At 36.0% G+C, this 23527-nt stretch overlaps 3 protein-coding genes and 1 long non-coding RNA gene across 10 annotated transcripts in view; 2 read left to right on the top strand and 2 right to left on the bottom strand.

The window, feature by feature from the left end:
• Positions 1–23527, bottom strand: part of MCU (mitochondrial calcium uniporter) — a 304006-nt gene that overhangs the window by 71729 nt on the left and 208750 nt on the right. The gene's annotated exons all lie outside the window — the stretch shown is intronic.
• jv (javelin) overlaps positions 1–23527 on the top strand; it is a 115619-nt gene that overhangs the window by 18511 nt on the left and 73581 nt on the right. The gene's annotated exons all lie outside the window — the stretch shown is intronic.
• LOC141402622 (uncharacterized) overlaps positions 1–23527 on the bottom strand; it is a 68160-nt gene that overhangs the window by 18352 nt on the left and 26281 nt on the right. The gene's annotated exons all lie outside the window — the stretch shown is intronic.
• On the top strand, positions 7578–7987 carry LOC141402621 (larval cuticle protein 65Ag1-like). The gene is made up of 2 exons (XM_073984272.1): positions 7578–7693; positions 7789–7987. The coding sequence occupies exons 1-2, from the start codon at positions 7578–7580 to the stop codon at positions 7985–7987; spliced, it is 315 nt and encodes a 104-aa protein (XP_073840373.1).

Below are 23527 nucleotides of genomic sequence, written 5' to 3'. Positions count from 1 at the left end.
CGAAGTTATAGCTAATTTGGCCAGAAAATGTAGCTTAAAGGGTCAAAATTCCTGAGTTCGGGCGGTACTGTCATATGGGGGCTATAAGAAAACGTGGACCTACATATGTCCATAATTTCGGGTTGAGAAGTTTCTTGGTCACTGGGAACCCTAAATGTCAAATTATAGCTAAGTCGGTCTTAAAATGTGTCTAAAAACGTCAAAATATCTGAAATCGGCGGTACCGTTATATGGGGGCTATACGAAAACGTGGACCGATATAGCCAGTCTTCGAACTTGATCTAAGTTCAGATCAAAACAAATGAGCCTCCCCTGAATATATTCCGACCTTATTCCTACCACTAACTACCCTAAGCTATAGGGTGTTACGTTCGCCAACATGTTTAAGTCGTCCACATAACCCCCCGCTATTTGCTACAAGATCTAAAGTAGGAATAAGGTCCTCAACTCGTAGTCAGGCAGCACTTGCTTGGGGTGCAGATAAAAAACATTGTTGACCCCTTATAAATCAATAGGCCGGTCTGTGGTAAAGCAGCAATAAATCTCATTACCAAATAACAGGTTTTTGTAGTAGTGTTTAGTTAGTCGAAACTATTTAGAAATAACCCAACTAACCCATTATTTTAAATAGGACTTGTCGCTCTGAATAACTAGATATTCCTTGGCTACTAGAAGTTGAAAAATAAGCTATACAACATAAATAAAATTGTTTGCCTGCGGTGAGCATTAAACATACATACTCTCAGATTTGTAGCCGGAAATACACGCTCTGTGACACCATACTCATTACATAGTAAGGAGTAACATAAGTAGTTTTGCCTTGTAAAATTTTCTAAGAAATAACCCATTATTTACCAGCTTACTGCTAATGCAGAAGGTTGCTGTTTTACATAACTTTGTAATGGGTTGTTCGGTTCATGTGACTTCCAAATTTTTGCGGCGCTAGTGTGGTATACAAATGTTAGCGCTACGTACGCACACCCGCCAGAATGTCGCCCTGAGAACTGCAACAGGGTGCCTCTTCATGACACTAGTGGACCATGTTCATGAGGAGACGAAGATTTTACTGGTGCATCAGCACACACAAATTTTGTCGGTGCAATACCTTCTTGGGTGTTACCGCCGGGAGCACGCCAGGAGAGATCTTCATGATCTAGCGGGAGAGGTACAAAGGTATAAGCGAGAACCTCTAGATCAACGAGCCAGTCTGATAGGCTTAAATAGCATTCAAACTGATGCAGTTGCGCAAGCAGTACAGCTACCACGGCGATAGAAGCAGCCGCCTCAACGCATATTGGATTCGAATTGATGGCACGATACACAACACATGCCCTGCATGTGGATTGGGATCGCTCGCATGCGTTTTATTGCCCATGGAGACACTCACGTGTCTCCAGATTCTGTATGGTTGCAGAATTTTTTAATCTGGACACAGAGAAACCTGAACCATATAACTGAAATAGATATGCAAACGGACATATTTGCATTGGTACAACCAGGGCTTTGGAGTCGGAGTCTAGCAAATTTTGCTGGAGTCGGAGTCTGGAGTCGTAAAAAAAGCTCGACTCCGACTCCGGGCAAAATTTTTTTTTTCTACATTTATCAAAAGAGTTTTTATTTTTTTATAATAGAGAGATGAACTTTAATAAAATTTTGATAAATCGTTTATTCATTTTATAGGAAATCTATGAGTAAACTTGTAAGCAAAGGGTTTATTATATTTAGTAATGTTCCATGACAATAGAATTATAATTGCATCTTTCAATATGAATCGATTTCGTAATATACCATCACATTTATGACAAAACTTATATACACTCTGGAATACTAGTTTTAGAATTTTTTTCTTGTTGAAAAATATTGCACAGTTTTCTGACAAATGGCCGCCTACGAAACATTGTTTTTACTAAAGCAGTTGGCGGTGACCACTGTAGCTCGAAAACGAATAAACCGATCAGCATATGTTTTTGTTGGATCATTAAGAACTTAATAATCTCGTACTTAAGCGAAACGGAATTAAAAAAAATATACATTTAAAAAAAAATTGTGGACTATCAAAGTCATAATTTCATTTTTAACTAAAAAATTGACAGTTTTTTCGCCATAAATCCGTCAAAATTTGTTTAAAAAAGTCTCTTGCCTAAGTACAATCTTTTTATACGTATAATAATCCCAAATTGCCATTTTGAGAAAACCGTGTTTCAAACTTCGATGTTACATACAAATCACAATGAATTTTCTCTTTCTAACGCTCATATCTCAGCTAATTTTTATCCGATCGACATATTCTATTCCACATGTACTTTAAAATGAGTCAGCAAAAAATTTTCGCTTTCGTAAAATCTGTAAGTAACAAATTAATGTAGACCCCCCTTTTGGCATACCTATCTTTTTATTTCGACAAAATAAAACGGAAAACCTATGTGACCCGTCCGTCCAAAAAAAAATTAATCAAACTCGTCAGTTCTACGTGTTTTTGTTTTAAATTGATAATCTGAGGGTATACTCGTACATATATTTCGGCAAAATCTACTGAAACTTTCTAAATTCTTTCTGTTGTTTCTTTTTGATATAAGATACAGCAGATTCGATACGGAAAATCAACTTTACATCGCCATGCATTACAAATTGCCTTAGAGAAAACAACAGATAAGCATATAGGGTCCTAGTATAGGAAAAGTTGAAAAATTTAGCATATTTTATTAATTTTTAGTGGTATAGGAAATTACCCTCGGAGTCGACTCCGGAGTCGGAGTCGTAAAAAAACTGGCCTAGAGTCGGAGTCGAAGTAAAAATGGCTCGACTCTGAAGCCTTGGGTACAACAACTACAACCACATGGTAGCGTGTACATTAGGTTCATGTGCAATAATGCATTTTCCCATAGTCCCGTCCCACGCTAGAGTAATTTCGTTAAATAAATGTTCTGAAATTATGCGTTCTTAGATAGAGTTCCATACTAGATTAATTTAATGAAATTGGTGTAATGGGAAACTCGATCTAAGAAGGCATGAAATTTCTCGTGTGTAGTTTTCGACAAACTACGACCCTCATGCTATCTTTTATATCCCCCGCCATAATATTAAATTTATCATTCCGTTTGTAACGCATCGTAATAATCGTCGGAGATCCTAGAAAGTGTATATATTCTTGATCAGCATAAAATTCTAAGTTGAAATATTCATGTCCGTCCGTCCGTCTGTTGAAATCAAGATACAGCACGCAATTTTTAAAATAGAACTTTATAATTTGGTATAGAAGTTTATATTACTCCCAGTATGTTTGGTATTGAAAATGGACTATATCGGTCTACGTTTCGATATAGCTCCCATAGATGTTCGGTATTTTGAAGGTTTTAGACTCATTATCCCACCGAAATGGCTAACATTTTGTATTTAGTCTTCGTTGGTGGTATTAAACTTTCCACCTGAAACTTGTAGGTATAGGTCTACATCTTCACATGGCTCCTATAGAACTGTACCTCACGATGTTCGGTATTTTGAAGGTTTTAGCCTCAATATCCCGCCGAAGTGGCTAAAATTTGGTATTTAGTCTTCGTTGGGAGTTTAAAACTTTCCACCTAAAATTTGTTGGTATATGTCCACGTTTTCATATAGCCCCCATAGAACAGTGCCTCCCGATTTTCGGTATTTTGAATATCCCACCGAAATGCCCGAAATTTTGTGTTTAGTTTTCGATGGCGGTATAAAACTTTCCTCTAGAAATTTGTGAATATATGTAACCCCCATAAAACCGCACTCACGGTGGGAAGACAACTTCCACACAGAAATTTTCAGCTGCCTTTAACACCCGTTTACCCATAAGAACGATAAAAACTTGGGTTGGGCGTTGGGCTAGTAACTCACCCCGTCAAAACAGCTTACTATGAAAAAACAAAGAGAAAGAAGAAAAACAAACCCCTCTAAAGTTGACGACCCCCGCAAACGTATTAAGGACCATGATCTGCGAATCTGCACCTGGAATGTCAGGACTCTTTACAGAGTAGGTGCAGTTTACGCATTGGCGGATGTACTTGACAAGTACAATGCTGATATTATCGCCTTACAGGAAGTGCGATGGAATCGGGCAGACGTAAAGATCAGACACGATTACGCAATGTATTACAGCTACCATGAATCGAAGCATGAGCTAGGTGTTGGATTCATGGTAAACCGGAGGCTTAAAAATCTTGTATCCAGTTTTACTCCGGTTAATGAGAGAATTGCCACAATCCATATAAAAGCAAAGTTTTTTAACATCAGTCTCATCTGCGCCCATGCTCCGACCGAAGAGAAAGACGAACAGACCAAAGATATATTCTACGAGCGCCTAGAGAGAGTATATGACCGCTGCCCTGGCCATGACATTAAGATTGTTCTACGAGATTTTAATGCTAAAATTGGAAGGGAAAATATATTCGGTCCCACGGTCGGCAAATTCAGCCTTCATGAGGTAACATCCGACAACGGAATGAGGCTGATTGATTTTGCAGCGGCAAAGAACATGGTTGTGAGCTGCACCAGATTCCCACACCTCGACATACACAAGGCTACGTGGATATCCCCGGATGGGAAAACAAAAAATCAGATTGATCATGTTGTGATAGATGGAAGACACTCGTCCAGTGTGTTAGATGTCCGATCGATTCGAGGTGCGAACATCGATTCGGACCATTTCCTTGTAGCAGCCAAGGTACGCACTCGTCTTAATGTTGCGGCAAAAGTGCGATTTAACACAGGACGGAAGCTGGATGTCGAGAAGCTGCAAACACAACAGACTGCACAAGCCTACTCCGCTCAACTGACTCGCATGCTGGAAACAGCACTCCATGTCCCGATAATGTAGAAGCACGTTGGCAAAGAATAGCCCACTCCCTTCAGACTGCCGCAAAAACCATACCTGGGTACCAAAAACCTCCACCTAAAAATTTATGGTACGAACAGGAGTGTCGTAAAGCTACAGAAGAAAAGAACACGGCATATAGAGCAACACTGCATTCAGTAGCAACACGAAGAACGAAAGAAACTTATCCGGAGAAGAGGAAAGAGGAAATGCGTATTTTCAGGAGAAAAAAGAAGGAGCAAGAAAAACGTGAGCGTGAGAAACTCGAGATGTTCAGGAGTCAGAATGAAGTCCGAAAATTTTACCAGAGTGTAAAATACCAGACTGAAGGATATGGTGCAGGCACATTCTCCTGCAAAGATGACCAAGGGAATCTGGTAACTGATACAGATAGCGTACTGATGATCTGGGAGGAGCATTTTATGAAGCTTTTGGTATCGAATATGGGTGGCGATGAAGATACCCCAGAACCAATCGTAAATGGCAATGTTGAATGTCTACCACCTAGCCAAAGCGAGGTTACAACAGCCATTAATCGGCTGAAAAACAATAAGGCAGCAGGAGCTGATGGACTTCCCGCCGAATCGTTCAAGACCGGTGGCGAAATGCTGGTAAGGAGTATGCATCAGCTAATTTCCGAAATTTGGCAGGAAGAAAGCATACCCAACGATTGGAACCTCAGCCTACTATGTCCCGTACATAAGATAGGAGACAAAACGGTTTGTGCAAATTACCGAGATATAAGTCTGCCTCCCATCGCATATAAAGTGTTGTCGAGCATACTGTGTGAACGGTTAAAACCCATGGTCAATGAAATAATCGGGTCATACCAATGCGGTTTTAGACCTGGTAAGTCGACAATTGACCAAATCTTTACACTGCGCCATATATTGGAGAAGACCCACGAAAGACAGATCGACACATACCACATATTCGTCGACTATAAGGCAGCGTTCGACAGCCCAATTAGAGCAAAGGTATTTCAAACCATGTCTGAGTTTGGCATCCCTGCAAACCTAATTCGGCTATGCCGGATGACATTGGCGGATACAAGATCAGCGGTTAAAATAGGAAAGAACCTCTCCGAGCCTTTCAACACAAAACGAGGTTTCAGACAAGGTGACAGTCTATCGTGTGACCTATTTAATATCCTACTGGAAAAGGTCATACGAGATGCGAATATATATATGGCCAGAGACAAAAACAGCACGATATACAATAAAGATGTAATGTTGCTTGCATACGCAGATGACATAGAAATAATAGGTAGATCAGCGCGAGCCGTAACAGCCACCTTTGCAAAAATTGAAAAAGAGTCTGCCAAAGTGGGTCTTACAGTCAACGGTGATAAGACGAAGTTTATGCTATCAACACGCAAGTCGTCCAGTAGACTCGGACCAACTGTGGATGTTGATAATTATAAATTTGAGATAGTAAATGACTTCAGCTACCTCGGCACCGCCATAAATAAAACCAACAATATAAGCCTTGAAATAAAGAGAAGAATAATGTTGGCCAACAGATGCTACTTTGGTCTAAGTAAACAGTTTAAAAGTAAAACCACCTCTCGTCAAACAAAACTTACGCTCTACCAGACACTGATATTACCCGTACTTATGTATGGATCTGAAGCATGGGTACTTGCGAAAGCAGATGAGGCAGAACTTGGTGTGTTTGAGAGAAAAATTCTTCGAAAGATTTATGGACCAATATGCGTTGACGGTGAATACCGACGTCGTATGAACCACGAGCTATACCAGCCGACCGACATCGATATAGTAAAACGTATCAAACTACAACGATTGCGTTGGCTTGGCCATGTCAGCAGGATGGATAAAGATGCCCCCGCCAAAAAGGCATTTGAATACGAGCCACTCGACGGTATACGCCCCAAGGGAAGGCCAAAACTCCGATGGAAGGACCAAGTTGAAGAAGATATCACAGAACATGGCATCCAAAATTGGAGAAGTAAAGTAAAAGATCGTTGCGTTTGGAAATCTATTCTTAGTTCGGCTTATGGAACAAGACGTTCTGTTTAATATAAAAGCCATCTATGTAAGTAAGTAATATCTCCGACTTTTTGCTTTTGTGCGTAGACTTATGTGCCATAGTGTAATTTTTCGATATAAATTATAGCTTATAGTTACATCTGCCAAAAATCCATTACAATGCGTCCAAATGCAGCTAGAAATTCCCTTCGATTTAACATTTAACAGCTATACTGAGGGCATAATTAACATCCCGTAAGAATGAATATAGACTATTTATTGCCCATTCAAGAATGTAGCAGAACGTAATAAATCCACCAGACTTTAAAACATGTTTATTAATTAGAATATTCCCAAGCGAGTTAAGTTATATTTCCCATCAATATTAGTTAGTATCGATAAGAATAACTATTTCGAACTTGAATAATAAAAATTAGAGTAAATTCAAGAAAAAAATACCTGTTAATCTGTTTAGCATCAATGCTGTATGTCGCACTCTGTTAGTATACTGATGAAGTATATATTCCATTATGAAGAATACCAAATGAGCTCTCTTTCCATTTAAATAAGTTTAAAATTAAATCTCGAGGTCACATCGATACTCGTTTTCGTGTAGTTTTGGAAATTTTGCTTAAACAAAGCTTGCGTAAAATCAGAGTATAAATACTAAAACTGATAACATCGGAAATCATAACATATCCAACTATTGATCTAATCAATACATTCGATAACTCAAAAAAAAAAACAAAATGAAATTCATCATTGTCTTCGTTGCTCTCTTCGCCGTTGCCTTGGCCGCTCCCCGCCCAGAAGCTGAAATCCTTAGGAACGATGCTGATGTAGGACCTGAAGGTTACAGTTATTCGTAAGTATTTCACCTTCAATACAAGACTTCTTTCAAAGAGAATGTTAGCATGGATTGATTATCGTTACTTATGACAAACTTGTATCTGATTACAGTTATGCCACCAGCGATGGTAACCAAGGTGAAGAACAAGGCCAATTGAAGAACATTGGTACTGAAGAAGAAGCCATTTCCGTTAAGGGTTCCTACTCCTTTGTTGCTGATGATGGCGTTACCTACACCGTTACCTATGTTGCTGATGAAAACGGTTTCCAACCTCAAGGTGCTCATTTGCCCGTTGCCCCTGAAGCTTAAGTTGTTATCACGATGCATTTCTAATTGTTAAGTAATAAAGTTGTTTATTTGACGAAAAAATATATATTTCTAAATTTATTATTGGGGTATCACTAAAGATCAACATTTATTTTACTCAAATAGTGTCACAAGTTATGAAATGCATTTTACAATTTGTATTTTTGCTGCATATTCTACTTCATATTGTGGTAAAATGAATGATTTTCAGCTCATTTACTTGGAGTTAGGCAAACATCTAGAAACATGTGTAATCTTCCATAGAAATTAAGCACTGATAACTTCGTGGATGTCAAAATTCTATAGTTACGACACTCTTTATGTGAAAGAGCTAGGGTTTTGGGTTTTCCCGGTTTTTATCATTCCCGGGAAACGGGAATCAAAAAATCGCCATTCACAGGAATCCGGGATTTTCCGGGAAATTTTAAAATACGAGAGTGGATCAATATTTCCGTGATTTTTTTATCTTCCCATAGTAACTTATATGAAATACAATATTTTCAAAGAGTTGCATGCTCAAAAATGGATGACACGTTTTCGCTCTATCGATTAAAAACGAAAAAATATGGAAAAATGCACCATGTTGCCCAGATTTGCCCACACTGACCATTTTCATTATTCAAAGCTAATGAAATCGCTCTATGGAAAGTTATTTGGCTCAAACAATTAAGTTATTGATTAGAAATTCCAATTTTATGGACCTCGAAAATCGTTACCCGAAGGGCTGGACCGATATATTCCATATTCCAACCTGATACATGACTAGATGAAATAATACGATATGCAAAGTTAGGACCAATCAGAAACTTCCTGCGGGAGTTATCTTGCCAATTTTCCATTTTAGTTGTTGCCGTCAAGGTTTCTTGGAGCTTTTAAGACATTATCTCAGGAAGTATGGACTTGCCCCCGACAAATTTTGTACCGTCGTAAAGAGGGCCGTAAAGACAAATTGCTGAAAATTTTTCAAATCGTTCCGAGAAAACTTCACTTTTCCGAATTTTGGGTGGAACCCGTTCTATTCCTGGAACTAATGTTACCATATGCAAAATTATGACCGATTCGGTTATTCCCTTCGAGAGTTATCGTGTGCACCATTTTAGCGATAATTGTTGAACTTTTGTGGGGAAGGCACCGGAAATAGTGGACCACCGATATGGTCCATCTTCGAACTTAAACTAAAAGTTTGAAAAAAATTTCGAATGCCAAATTTTTGACCTGATCGGTGACTTCGTTCGAAAGTTATCGTGCGCACCAGCCAGCAAGCCAGACCTTCTTTAGCCTAATGACTGAGGGACTTTAAAATAGAACATATTCTTTCGCACTAAAATAAAACAGAATAAAAATCCGTCGTTATAGTCCATGTTTTTGATGCCGCTCTTATAACTTTTTCCCTGAACACACTTTTGTAGATAAAAGATATTTGCAAATATTTTGTAATTTATTGATTCTCATAGAATTCTGATTCTATGGTATAAAAGTGACGGGCAGAGTTTATTCATTAATTCAATATTAGTTGTGATAAATGTAAAAAGATTTCTCGGGAAATACGATTTTGTTTCCCGGGAAAATCCCGTAATCAAAAAACCGAGAATTCCCGGGAAATCTCGGTGCGGGATTTCCCTACCCAAAACCCTAGAAAGAGCGCAAAGAATGCAGCGCAGAAAAAAATAAAATAACAAATGAGCAATGGCTATAGTCGGGACAGGGCCGACTATGTGATACCCTACACCACTATCCCTGTGCATAGGCTTTTCACAGGTAAACATTTCTTTTAGGTAGATACTAAAGTTTTCAGCATCCTGGTTTTTATACCAAATTACTTAGGGTTAAACCATAATAATTAATAATTTTATATTTGACCACCGTCGAGAATGTACTTGATACTGATTGAACGCTTTGCAGAATAGAAAAAGAAAAGAAGCAGATGTATTTGCCATTAAAATAAATACTTCAATATATTAAAATTGGGATAGCTAAGCGCATTTTGCAATAACTCTGATATTTTGATCAATGCCAAAATATTTGGTATTAATTTTTAAGCCTAAATGGCCTAGTTGCACTACCAAGCTCTCCCCTTATAATATGTGCAACAGAAGCAGAGATATTCGCATTGTTTAACATTCTAAAAATTGGAAATTGGGATATCTGTAGTGCGATTCTCTAACTCATTTTTTGAGTTACCGACAAAAATCGGTAACATTAAAACGCATTATTCATAATTGATAAAAAGTATAACAAATGTTGACAATCCTCTTACTTTCGCTAGAACTTTACGACTACTTTTTATTCGTCGCTAACTTACCGAAAAATATCGTTAATTACTCAATTTATAAGCATATTAATTTTACCGATTTTTTCGGTAACTCAAAAAATGAGTTAAAGAATCGCACTACTGGGGGCCTATACTGTAACTTTTTAACAACTTTGCTCAGTGTTTCTTTTACAACAATTTCAATTGCTTGTTTTATTGTTATTTTAACAATATCGATAGCAGGTCAACAATCAAATATCAATATCGATAGTTAATTAAAGTTACAGGATAGATTAGAAGCATTGTGGCGTTTTTTTATTGGGATGGCGTTTGCAATTTTGTTTTTTCAAAATAGTCTGGCTTAATCCCATTGTTGTTGTTTTAATATTTTAAAACAACTATTTTATTATTTTGTGTTCTAAGGGAACAACATACCACCTTGCAAGAAATGTTCAATATAAGTCCACGTTTAGGTATAGCTCTCATATAAACGTACCCCCCTATATTCGGTATTTTGACGATTTTTGCCAGATTTTCTAACTAAGTTGGCTGTAATTTTGACTTCTGAGTTAACAGCATACGCCCGTGCAAAAAATGTTCAATATAGGTCCAACTTTAGGTATAGCTCCCATATAAACGTTCCTCCCGATATTCGGTATTTTGGCGATTTTAGCCAGATTTGCTAACCGAGTTGGCTGTAATTTTGTATTTTGACTTCGGAGGGAACGGCATACGCCCGTGCAAAAAATGTTCAATATAGGTCCAAACACAAACTTTTGCATATTACGGCTGTAAACTGGCAAAAATAATACTGGATAATACAAATTTAATGTGTTTAGAGAATATTTATTAATTAATTTTTCGATTTTTGTCCATGGGCGGTACGAGTTTGTTCAAACTTAGTTTAAGTTCGAAGATGGGTTATATCGGTTCACTCCTTCTGGTACCTTCCCCACAAAAGTGTTAAAATTTTGGGAATATTTGTGCGCACTATGGCGCTTGAAGGGAGTAACCGATTTGGTCCATACTTTGTACATCGTCAAATTTCTACAGGATTTAGATGAGTTTCCAATATGGACTCAATCGGTTCACTCCTTCGGGTACCTCCTATACAAAATTTCGGAAAAGTTCAGCTTAGGACCTGCTCTCGAATCGCTTTGATTTTTGGTGTAGCAACTTGTATTCACTGCCCCTCATACGACGGTACAAATTTCATCAGGGGCAAGTCCATACTTCCTGACCGTGGACCTGACTAATTTCTGGGGGAAAGTTTTATACTGCCAACGAAGACTAAATACCAAATTTCAGCCATTTCGGTGGAATAGCCTTCAAAATACCGAAAATCGGGTGGTACCGTTCTCTGGGGGCTATATGAAAACGTTGACCGATATAGCCCATTTGGAATACCAAACATCGTAGGAGTAATATAAACTTCTATACCAAATTACAAAGCTCTATCTTAAAAATTGCGAGCTGTATCTTGATTTGGTGAAAACAACAATCGTTTTTTCCTGATCAAAAGTCTGTAACTTTTGAACGGATAGATATATTTTCATAATATAACACAATCAGCTTTCCGTTGAATCAAAAGTGATCTAATTAGGTCTAGGCAGTTTTAGCCTTGTGGATAAAAAACTTCAAGTCAAAATTAGGAGGCTCGATTTCACCGTAGATATATGGTCTAGTGGAGTTTTTTGCTCAGTACAATCCCAGGAATCAAAAATGCGAAGGGCCCAATAAGGTGTTCAAATCGTCCCACCCTAATATACATATATTCATGACAGGGTTAAATATTGAGGCGACCTATGCGTGTGCGTCTGTCCGTCTATGGTCCAAAAATGAGATAGGACCCTGAAATTTTGGAGAGATGCGTCTTTTGTCTGCATTTCAGGTCTTTTGGCGTTTCAGCTACATTTTCGCACCGATTTAGCTATAATCTGGTATTAAAAATTCGAAGTGGTCAAAAAACTTCTCGACTTCGACCCGGCCGAATTTAACTCATTTTTGAGGTTTTGGTAAAAATTGTTGACATTTAAGTATCAGGCCAAGCCTAATAAGTAACAGGCTAAACTGTTATTCGCAACCCTGAAAAATCACGTTAGAACTTTTTTCCATCCTTGCATTTAGTTTTATGTTCCTTTTTATACGCAAAATTAAATTTTACGTTGGTGGAGAACGTGTAGTGTTTATACGATCAACCTTAATGGTGTATGTAACATTTTAATTCTTTAATTATCAGTAAAATATTTGAGTAACGGTAAAACAGTTGTTAATGTTAGAATGATACTCGAGAAAATGTTAATAAAATTTTGCGAATATTCATGTTCCATGTCTTTCCGTTTTACCAAAATATGCGTGCAACAAACGTCAGTAATTTTGCAAAACTATTCGTAGTTTTCCGTTTTATGTTTTGTTTTTATGATACATAAGTAGTCCATAGAAAAGTTATCATTTCATCATATTATGTCATAATAATTATGACCACTACTGTGCATGCTCTTGTGTTCAGCCTAAAAGTATGCCAAGATGTTTCAATTTATCTAAATCATTGGTATCACCCCAGCAAACCAAATGTCGAATGTCCGACATATCGGAACAATTTCGGAAGCACATTCGTTCAGATTTCGTATCGATTTCTATACGATTTTTCGTAGATGAATTCGTACAGATTTCGGAGAAAATGTCGGAAGTAAATTTCCCTTCGAATATGCTAATGTTTTTCTTCCGATTTCGTTACGAATTCGGATCGATATGTCGGAAACAAATTTCCCTTCGCACAACAACCACCTTTTGTATATATCTAACAAGCAACATTTTAGTTTGTTGTCGAAAAACAAAATGGTTGGTTATAAAATTCGCATATACATTTTTTAAATATTTTAAATATAAATGCAACATATAATAATTCAAGCTAGTGATGATAGACATAACATATTCGTACACAAAGTTTACATTGTTCTACTATAACTACAAAACGATGACAACAGTGAAAAACGTTAGATATCTTTGAAATTATAATCTTCCAATAAAAAATATAACAAGGAAAATTTATCAATAAAAAAAGGCATCAGAGAAAATTTTTTTCCTTCGATAATCATGCGAAATTATTCCAAAATCGTTCAGAAATCTTTACGAAAGTTCGGAAGGTACCTCAGATTTTCATACGACATTATTCCGAAATCGTTCAGAAATCTGTACGAAAATTCGGAGGAAAAAATTCGAATTCCGAATTTCCCAAGGATTTTCTTCCGATTTCGTTGCGAATTCTGACCGAAATCGATCCGATTTCGTTCCGACATTTCGTTCCGAAATTATTTCAACCACTTCATACAACTTTCGTTAAGATATCGTTACGATTTCGGATCAGATATCGGACGTAACGTCCGAATTTTGTTCCGATTTCGTTACGATATCGGTACGATTGGTTTGCTGGGACAAAACATGCAACCAAAATGTTTTGAATACAAATAACAAATAAATTATAAAGAAGCTAATGGACCTGACTTAATAATACAATACAGGTTCCGGCTTCCAATTTTTAAAAACGTGAAATTTTTTTGGCCTTTTTTGCCTTTATAATAGGCTTCATTTTAAATTTTCATATAACAAGATTTGGTCCTCTGCCCTCTTGTTACTTGTTATCTCATAATAAATTCAAAATGTTCTTTATTGATCTGCTATAACCTTAACATTTAACCCATATTTGGTTGATAGACTTCGATTTAAACTAAATTTCATTTGAGTAGGACAAGTCTGCTGTTGTCATAAAAAATCTTGATAATAGAGATAGACCTTGGGTATAATACACTGTCGTTCATCTGAATAGGTTGAAAATTTTACATATTTATATATGAGTTAAAATAAAATACGATTTTAAAATATTTTTATTATTTTGTTATTAATCGCAAATAAATTAAAGTGGCTTAGGCCATTTTGGAATCCATTTATAAAAAAAACTATATTGATAGGAACTGAGGGTTAGACCATTTTGGCTCAATTTTTTAAAACATACAAAATTTCTTCAGATATATAATAAAAATAATTTTTCGAGTTTTAAACAATACAAATTAATAATAATAATAATGATTGGTCTTCTTCCTGAATATCTCTTCTTTGGCTCTCGAATTTGCTTTTAAAATAAATGTTTTATAGGAGATCTGAATATCAATATCTTGAAATAAAATATCTATGTTATTTGAAAATTTGTAGTTAATGGCTTTACATTTTGGTATAAATCCACCGAATCCTACGCCATTAAACTTTTGAAGAGTTGTTTTGATCTTGTGGTTGTAATGAGTGACCAGTAGTGGGATTTTCTAAAATATTTTTTGCTTATCGACAAAAAGCGGTAAAACTAAAATGCTTATAAATTCTATAATTAACGAAATTTGTCTGTAAGGTAGAAACCAAAATAAACTTGTTTCAAAGTTCTACGGTTTTTCATTCATAATTTTACCGACTTTTGTCGGTAACCAAAAAAATAGTTACAGAATTCCAGTACAGATACCAAACATTTTTGGCCTCTCTATTCCACTGGGAATATCAAATTATTGACTGTTTAGATATTCCTGAAATACATAGGCTAGATGGGCATTCGATGCCCTATCCAGAAAAAACAATATCGTCGACGAACCCCTCCCCATTGATTGGTGGGGGCCTAAAGTAATTACCCTTTAGCAACTTTCGTAGTGGGTATATAAAATTTTTTTTTTCCAAAATCCCCATTTTTTGTTGGGGGCCCCCAAAGTAATAACCCTTTAGCATCTTTCTTAGTGGGTATATAAAATAATTTTTTCCAAACTCTGAATATATTTAGAATTTCCTGAAATACATAGGCTAGATGGGCATTTTATGCCCTATGCAGAAAAAAATATCCCGTCGACGAACCTCTCCCCATTGTTTGGTGGGGGCCCCAAAGCAATTACCCTTTAGCAACTTTTGTAGTGGGAACATAAAATAATTTTTTTTCCAAACTCTGAATATATTTAGAGTTTCTTGAAATACATAAGCTAGATGGGCATTCGATGCCCTATCCAGAAAAAAATATACCGTCGACCAACCCCTCCCCATTGTTTGGTGGGGGCCCCAATTAATTACCCTTTAGCAGCTTTCGTAGTGGGAAAATAAAATAATTTTTTTCCAAAATCTGAATATATTTAGATTTTCCTGAAATACATTGGCTAGATGGGCATTCGATGCCCTACCCAGAAAAAATATCCCCTCGACGAACCCCTCCCCATTCTTTGGTGGGGGCCCCCAAAGTAATTAGCAGCTTTGATCGTTGGTACTTTTGTTAGAAATTTACACATATATAATTATTTAAACGTTTGAAGGAATCTCATTAATAAAATTAAACTGTATACAAAATAAATATTTACACTTTCATAAATTCTAATTCTATATAAATTCTATAATTAACGAAATTTGTCTGTAAGGTAGAAACCGAAATAAACTTGTTTCAAAGTTCTACCGATTTTCATTCATAATTTTACTGACTTTTGTCGGTAACCAAAAAATAGTTACAGAATTCCAGTACAGATACCAAACATTTTTGGCCTCTCTATTCCACTGGGAATGTCAAATTATTGACTGTGTATGTGTTTTTTCCAAAATCTGAATATATTTAGATTTTCCTGAAATACATAGGCTAAACGGGCATTTGATGCCCTATCCAGAAAAAAATATGCCGTCGACGAACCCCTCCCTATTGTTTGGTGGGGGACCCAAAGCAATTACCCTTTATCAGCTTTCGTAGTGGGTATATAAAATATTTTGTTTCCAAAATCTGAATATATTTAGAATTTTCTGAAATACATAGGTTAGATTCGATACCATATACAGAAAAAAATATCCCGTCGACGAACCGCTTCCCATTGTTTGGTGGGGGCCCCAAAGTCGCTTTAGTCGTTGGTACTTTTGTTAGAAATTTAGTATACATACCTATACAATTATTTAAACGTTTAACGCTTTTTCCTCATTCTAGGTATACATGAATGGCTTGTTAGTGATAAGGTCATGAGTACCAAGACAATAGGTCCATTGCTGTCTTTTGTAGTTTGACTTCCTTGTGAAGTCCAATTGCATCTCAGTTCTAGCTGATTCAACTTTTCGCTTTAGGAAAATTAAAAATTTGAACACCCATAGTTTTCTTGATTTATTTTTCAAATATACTCTTGATTTAAACGTAACATGCGTTTTTGGTCTAACCCACACATATCTTTAATTCATGTATTTGATTTGGTCTATGCGGCTTAGGCCGTTATGGCATCCACATTTTTTCAAACTTTCCCTAGAGGAAAAACAGTTTTCAGCATGTAATATCACCTAGAGTCAAAATACGCAAAAGGGATTTTTTTATTACATATTTTTATTTTCTTGTTCTAACAGCATAGTCAGTTCGGTTTTTTTTATTGAAAATGAGGGTTAGGCCGTTTTGGCTCTTAGCGCTTCATAGTAGGGGTAAAAATTTTTAATTTAGGGATGAAGATCATGGGTAAATGTTTAAAATTTTAATTAAAAAAGTTCGTTTCCGATTCACATTGGTAGTTTTGTTAAGATGGGTATTACTTATTAGTAAAAATAAAAAATATTAATTTTTATGAACACCTAATTTTAAAATTTTATATACAAATTTAAAAATACAGTACTTCAAACCATGGACATTTTTGTAAAGCTCTCTATTGCGTTACCATAACATGTTATGAATTATACATATAAAAAATAATACACGCAATCAATTTATTTCCAAAAAATAAATATATTTAGATTTTTAAAAAAAGTCTGCATGAAAAGATTAAATGGTTATATGAATGTGAAAATTATAATGCGGTTATATCGACGCCACGCATAGCCTAGGCAATTATTTGTATTTATGGTAAATGGTTCATTGCACTTGCTATTGCTATACGCTATCAGCCGAATTAAATCAGTGAAAATTCGCAACTTCATTATGCAGATGTCCAAAGATGAGATTTAGTTGCAGCTAAGATTAAATTTTGAAAGTTGTTGAAATCACTTGTACAATTAGTAGGTTCAAGATAGATTTAAGTTAATGTATTTTATTACAGTGGAGTAGTATCAAATATATTTGGGAGAACCGAATCTAAAAACAATAAATTAATCTTTATTTTTAACGCTTTAAAACATCGAGAAGCTATTTTGTCTTAACTGTTTAAAATAGACATTTCTTTAAAAATCCGCGACTGAATTTCCAGCCATTATTTACAACCATAAGGGAATTTTATAAAGTTTTGTTTTGCTTTGTAGCTACAGCTACGGAAGAATTCAGAGATTTCCAAAAGAAACCGTGGCTCAAATCAGCACGCAATAATTCTGCGAAATACATTTCATATTTCATACTCTTTTTAGATTTTGTTTTGTGTTTGTGTTTTTATTGCGGAAGATTCAATTAGATGAACATTCCCCTCGCCGGGATAAAATGATGACATAGAATATGAAGTTAAGCTATTGGGTCAACGTAAGCTATCATCGATTATTATTTAAGAGTTGCCATTTTAGGGTAGAACAAAAGCCCTTTACATTTACTTTACTCTGTTAGTTTTTGAACTGTCGAATTAGTGGCTGCATGTCTGCTCCATTGAATGATCGAACGACAACTCGCTCGTTATAGATAATAGTGTTAAAAAACGCTACCTACTGATCCATAACATTTATGAATTTGAATAAAGAAGGAAGCAAACAAGAACTAAGAATCTACAGTTTGTCAAATAAATATTTTCCCACAATATAAATGACACTACTCGTATTTCTGCCTTATCAGTATTTATTATTAATTGGAGCCATTCTGCTGAACAACGGTTAAACTTGCTGTAGTCGAACACTAGAGATGGACAGTGGGTAAATACCCAATGGGTAAATACCCGGTAAATTGGGTAAATACCGGGTAAATACCAATTTGTGGGTATTTATTTGGGTATTTACTATATTGAATCGCTAATACAACATCTTAGGCCCTATTTCTGGGTTTAGGCTATGAAATCGATTCAAAATGGATAGTTTTACAATACTTTAAACAAGTGGGTAAATACCCGAGTATTTACCCAATTGTTGGGTAAAAACTCATTAACTGCCGAACCACTTGACGTAGGCTGACAAAATTTGGCTCAAATCTTACTTATGTCAAGAGAATATCTAGCATTGAAAATGGGGTCTCTGGGTCCATGTTTTGATATAGCCCCCATATAACCGTACCTCCCAATTTAAGGTATTTTTTGTCTATTTGCCTCATTGTACAATCATAGTGGCTGGCATTTGGCGCAATGAGTTCTCAATATGTAGAAAATATCCTTGCAAAAATTTTTCAACATAGGTCCAATTTTTGTAATAGCCCCCATATAAGGGTACCCCGATTTCGAGTATTTACCCAAATGTTGGGTTAAAACTCTTTATCTGCCGAACCACTTGACGTAGGCTGACAAAACTTGGCATAAATTTTACTTATGTCAAAAGATCTTTTGGTACTGAACATGGGGTCTCTGGGTCCATGTTTTGATATAGCCCCCACATATCCGTACCTCCCGATTTAAGGTATTTTTTAACTATTAGCCTCATTGTACAATCATATTGGCTGAAATTTGGCATAGTGAGTTCTCAATATGTAGAAAATACCCTTGCAAAAACTTGTCAACATAGGTCCAAGTTTTCTAATAGCCCCCATATAAGGGTAACCCGATTTCGTGTATTTACCCAAATGTTGGGTAAAAACTCTTTAACTGCCGAACTACTTGCCGTAGGCTTACAAAACGTGGCATAAATCTTTCTTATGTCAAAAGAACTTCTGGCACTGAACATGGGGTCTCTGGGTCCATGTTTTGATATAGCCCCCATACAGCCGTACCTCCCGATTTAAGGTATTTTTCATCTATTAGCCACATTTTACAACCAAATTGGCTATAATTTGGCACAGTGAGTCCTCAATGAGTATTTACCCGAATATTGGGTAAAAACTCCTTATCTGCCAAACCACTTGACGCTGACTGACAAAATTTGGCTCAAATCTTACTTATATTAAGAGAACGTCTGATATTGAAAATGGAGTCTCTGGGTCCATGTTTTGATATAGCCCCCATATAGTCGTACCTCACGATTTAAGGTATTTTTCACCTATTAGCCACATTATACAAACAAATTGGCTGTAATTTGGCACAGTGAGTCCTCAAGGAGTATAATATATCTTTGCACATATTTGTCAACGTAGGTCCACGCTTTCTTGCAGCCACCATATAAGGGTATTGAAAATGGAGTCCCTGGGTCCACTTTTTGATATAGCCTCCCGATTTCAGAAACCCATATTGGGGATACAAGGAAACGTGGACCTACGTCGACAATTTTTTGCAAGGATATTTTATACATATTGGGAACTCCATGTACCAAATTACAGTCAGTATGATTGTAAAATGTGGCTAATAGATGAAAAAAACCTTAAATCGGGAGGTACGGCTATATGGGGGCTATATCAAAACATGGACCCAGGGACTCCATTTTCAATACCTTTATTACTATTGATATAAGAAAGTTTTGAGCCAAATTTTGTCAGCCACCGTCAAGGGGTTCGACAGTTAATGAGTTTTTATCCACTTTTGGGTAAATACTCGAAATCGGGGTACCCTTATATGGGGGCTCCAGGAAAACGTGGACCTACGTTGACAAATATGTGCAAGGATATATTATACTCTTTGAGGACTCACTGTGCCAAATTACAGCCAATTTGGTTGTAAAGTGTGGCTAATAGATGAAAAATACCTTAAATCGGGAGGTACGGCTATATGGGGGCTATATCAAAACATGGACCCAGAGACCCCATGTTCAGTACCAGCAGTTCGTTTGACATAAGAAAGATGTATGCCAAGTTTTGTCAGCCTACGTCAAGTGGTTCGGCAGTTAAAGAGTTTTTACCCAAAATTTGGTTAAATACTCGAAATCGGGGTACCCTTATATGAGGGCTATTAGAAAACGTGGACCTATGTTGACAAGTTTTTGCAAGGGTATTGTCTGCATATTGAGAACTCACTATACCAAATTTCAGCCAATATGATTGTACAATGAGGCTAATAGTTAAAAAATACCTTAAATCGGGAGGTACGGATATATCGGGGCTATATCAAAACATGGACCCAGAGACCCCATGTTCTGTACCAGAAGTTTTCTTTTGACATAAGGAAGATTTATGCCAAGTTTTGTCAGCCTACGTCAAGTGGTTCGGCAGTTAAAGAATTTTTATCCAAAATTTGGGTAAATACTCTAAATCGGGGTACCCTTATATGGGGGCTATTAGAAAACGTGGACCTATATTGAAAAATGTTTGCAAGAATATTTTCTACTTCTTGAGGACTCACTGTGCCAAATTACAGCCAATTTGGTTGTAAACTGTGGCTAATAGATGAAAAATACCTTAAATCGGGAGGTACGGCTATATGGGGGCTATATCAAAACATGGACCCAGAGACTCCATGTTCAGTGCCAGAAGTTCTTTTGACATAAGAAAGATGTAAGCCAAATTTTGTCAGCCTACGTCAAGTGGTTCGGCAGTTAATGAGTTTTTACCCAACACTTGGGTAAATACTCGGGTATTTACCCAAGTATTTACCCACTAGTTTAAAGTATTGTAAAACTAACCATTTTGAAACGAATTTACAACCTAAACCCAGGAATAGGGTGTAAAATGTTGTATTTGCCATTCAATATAGTAAATACCCAAATAAATACCCGGTAAATACCATCTCTATTGAACACACATGCTTTGTGTCAACGTACACTTTACTTAGTAAAGTTAGTAGTTTTTCCTTGTACAAGTTTCCTACAAATATGATGCATCCATTAGAACGGTATATGAACACAAGCCTCTTAGCAATATTGGCCTTCCCAGGACACCGATGGGATAATGGATGATTCCTTAAAGGACAGTATCCAAGATTGGAGAAAAGATCGGGGGCTTTTGGAAATCTGTTTAATTTTTCCTATTATTTAAACGTCCCGCTGTCATTTTTTGGGGTCTTTCTCCTATAAAATGCGATCTTATCAGATCAAAATATTACACAAATTTGTTCGCCATAAAAGGTCCCAGGTCCTAAAATACATCAAAATTGTATGTCTTATCCAAACTCCAGAAATATGGAGTTTGGATAAGAAGAAACACATTTTAGGGTTAAAGTCGTACTTCATCTGAGTTTATGCAAAATTGTCCCACAAAACATTATCTGAGAAGAATGGTGTCAAAGACAAAAATGTTCTCCACTAAATTTCACTATAAGATATGAAATTTCTATATCAGCAAAAATGTCTAAAATCGTCTTTTCCATTTCAAAAAAATCAAAAAAAAAATGTTTGATACTACACCTATGATTTTTGGTACATAGATTAAGAAAAAAATCGTCATTCCAAATCTGTTTTCGTTACCAACTGTGATCGTTGCGCGCAAAAGATATGACCGTTTTAATTATGCTAATTAGAAAAAATTCTAAAAAATGGCGGCTTAATATAGGAAGCTGTTATATCCAATTATCGTTAACTGAATTCGCACACTTTGAGAATATGCAAAAAAAAAAAAAATTCAAAAAGTTTCAATGGATTCGCGAAAAATTAAATTTGTTAAATAATTTCACGTATTTACAAACATATTTTTGAAACAATAGCGCTTATACTTACAAAAAAATATATAAAACAAGTAAGAAAAGCGTTAAGTTCGGTCGGGCCGAACTTTTTATACCCTCCACCACAAATTTCAGCCATTTCGGTGGATTAATGTGGCCACAACCTTCAAAATACCGAAATTCGGAAGGTACCGTTCTATGGGGGCTATATGATGGCGTGGACCTATACCTACAAATTTCTGGGAGAAAGTTTTATACGCCTAAAGAAGACTAAATACCAAATTCCACCCATATCGGTGTGATAATGAGGCTAAAACGTTCAAAATATCGAAAATCGGGAGATATTGTATTATGGGGGCTGTATACTTTGTGGGGTCTACAATGATTATTTCGAGTAGTTACAAACGTAGTGACAAACTTAATATACCCCCATCCTATGGTGGAGGGTATAAAAATTATAGCAGCATCCAGATATTGTGAGGAATAAAATGAAACCTAAGTCGTGAAGTTTGGTGCTATAGTATTCGTGTTATTTGCAAAAATACAATGAAAATATGACGAAAAAATAAAAATTATGTTATTCTAATTTTATTTTTTTATGGTTTTAATAGGAAAGTTTGAAGAAAAAATTATTGAGTTCTTCGTCATTTTCGTCCAAATTTCACGCAATAATGAAGATATTCCGTTGAAACAACTTTTTCACTTATAGTTTTTCTATTGGCGAATATTTTTAGAACATTATATTAAATCACAAGGAATCCCAATTATGGTATAACATTAAAATAATGTTATATTGAATATTACAACATTTGAAACGCATAGAAACCACGCAATAGTGGAAATCACAAGATGCGCATCCGATTTTCCCAAACAGCGAATCAATCCCTCTTATTTGATATACACTTTGTGAAATTTCATTTGGCGACCACGATGTAGCATCAGTTGCATGTTAGGGTGCAAAAAACAGTAAAATGAACATAATTTCCACGAAGTACATTTGCATTTTATGCGCATCCGATTTCAATGATCACCATTGAAAAATACATCATCCTATGTCATTTCAATGCGATCCATCAAGAACCGTGGATGTAGCATCGCACTCTGTTTTTAGAAAAAATCTATTATATCTCCGGATTCGCGAACATTTTTCAATATATGTTTTCGCACATTTTAAATATGCGTTTCGCTCTATTTATCTAAGTAGGAATGACACATCTAAAACGCGTCTAAATACGCGATATTTTCAAAAATATTTTTTGCAGATTTTCGAAATTTGAGGGGTATCATATCCGCCGATCTAGTGGATGGATTTAGACGCGCAAAGGCTTGTTAGATTCAGAACGTAAAAAAACTAAATTCACGCGGGTTTCCGAATGGCATTTGTAAATTTTGAATTCAAAAAACTGGTTTTTTAGAAAAATTTACGCACAAAAATTTCGACTTTAAGCTGAGATTGTTGTGAACCTTTGAAGGCTACACGCCCGAGTTATACATCAAAAAATACGTAATCGCGAGTACTACAATCTCATAATCAGTTTTTAAACGAGTACAGTTGCGCGTCCCGATTAGAGCAAAAATTAAAAAAAAAACAATTTTTCAGTCTTCAAAATGTCAGCATCCGTTTGAGATTGATGCGGCGGTTATATTAAAAAATCATACATTAGAAACTTCATCTCTGAAGTG

This window comes from Musca autumnalis, unplaced genomic scaffold (genome assembly GCF_047663935.1).
Source record: "Musca autumnalis isolate F117 unplaced genomic scaffold, ASM4766393v1 scaffold_4, whole genome shotgun sequence".
Classification (NCBI taxonomy): Eukaryota; Metazoa; Arthropoda; class Insecta; order Diptera; family Muscidae; genus Musca; species Musca autumnalis.
Note: the sequence above shows the minus strand (reverse complement) of the source record. Positions and strands in the feature narration are given on the sequence as shown.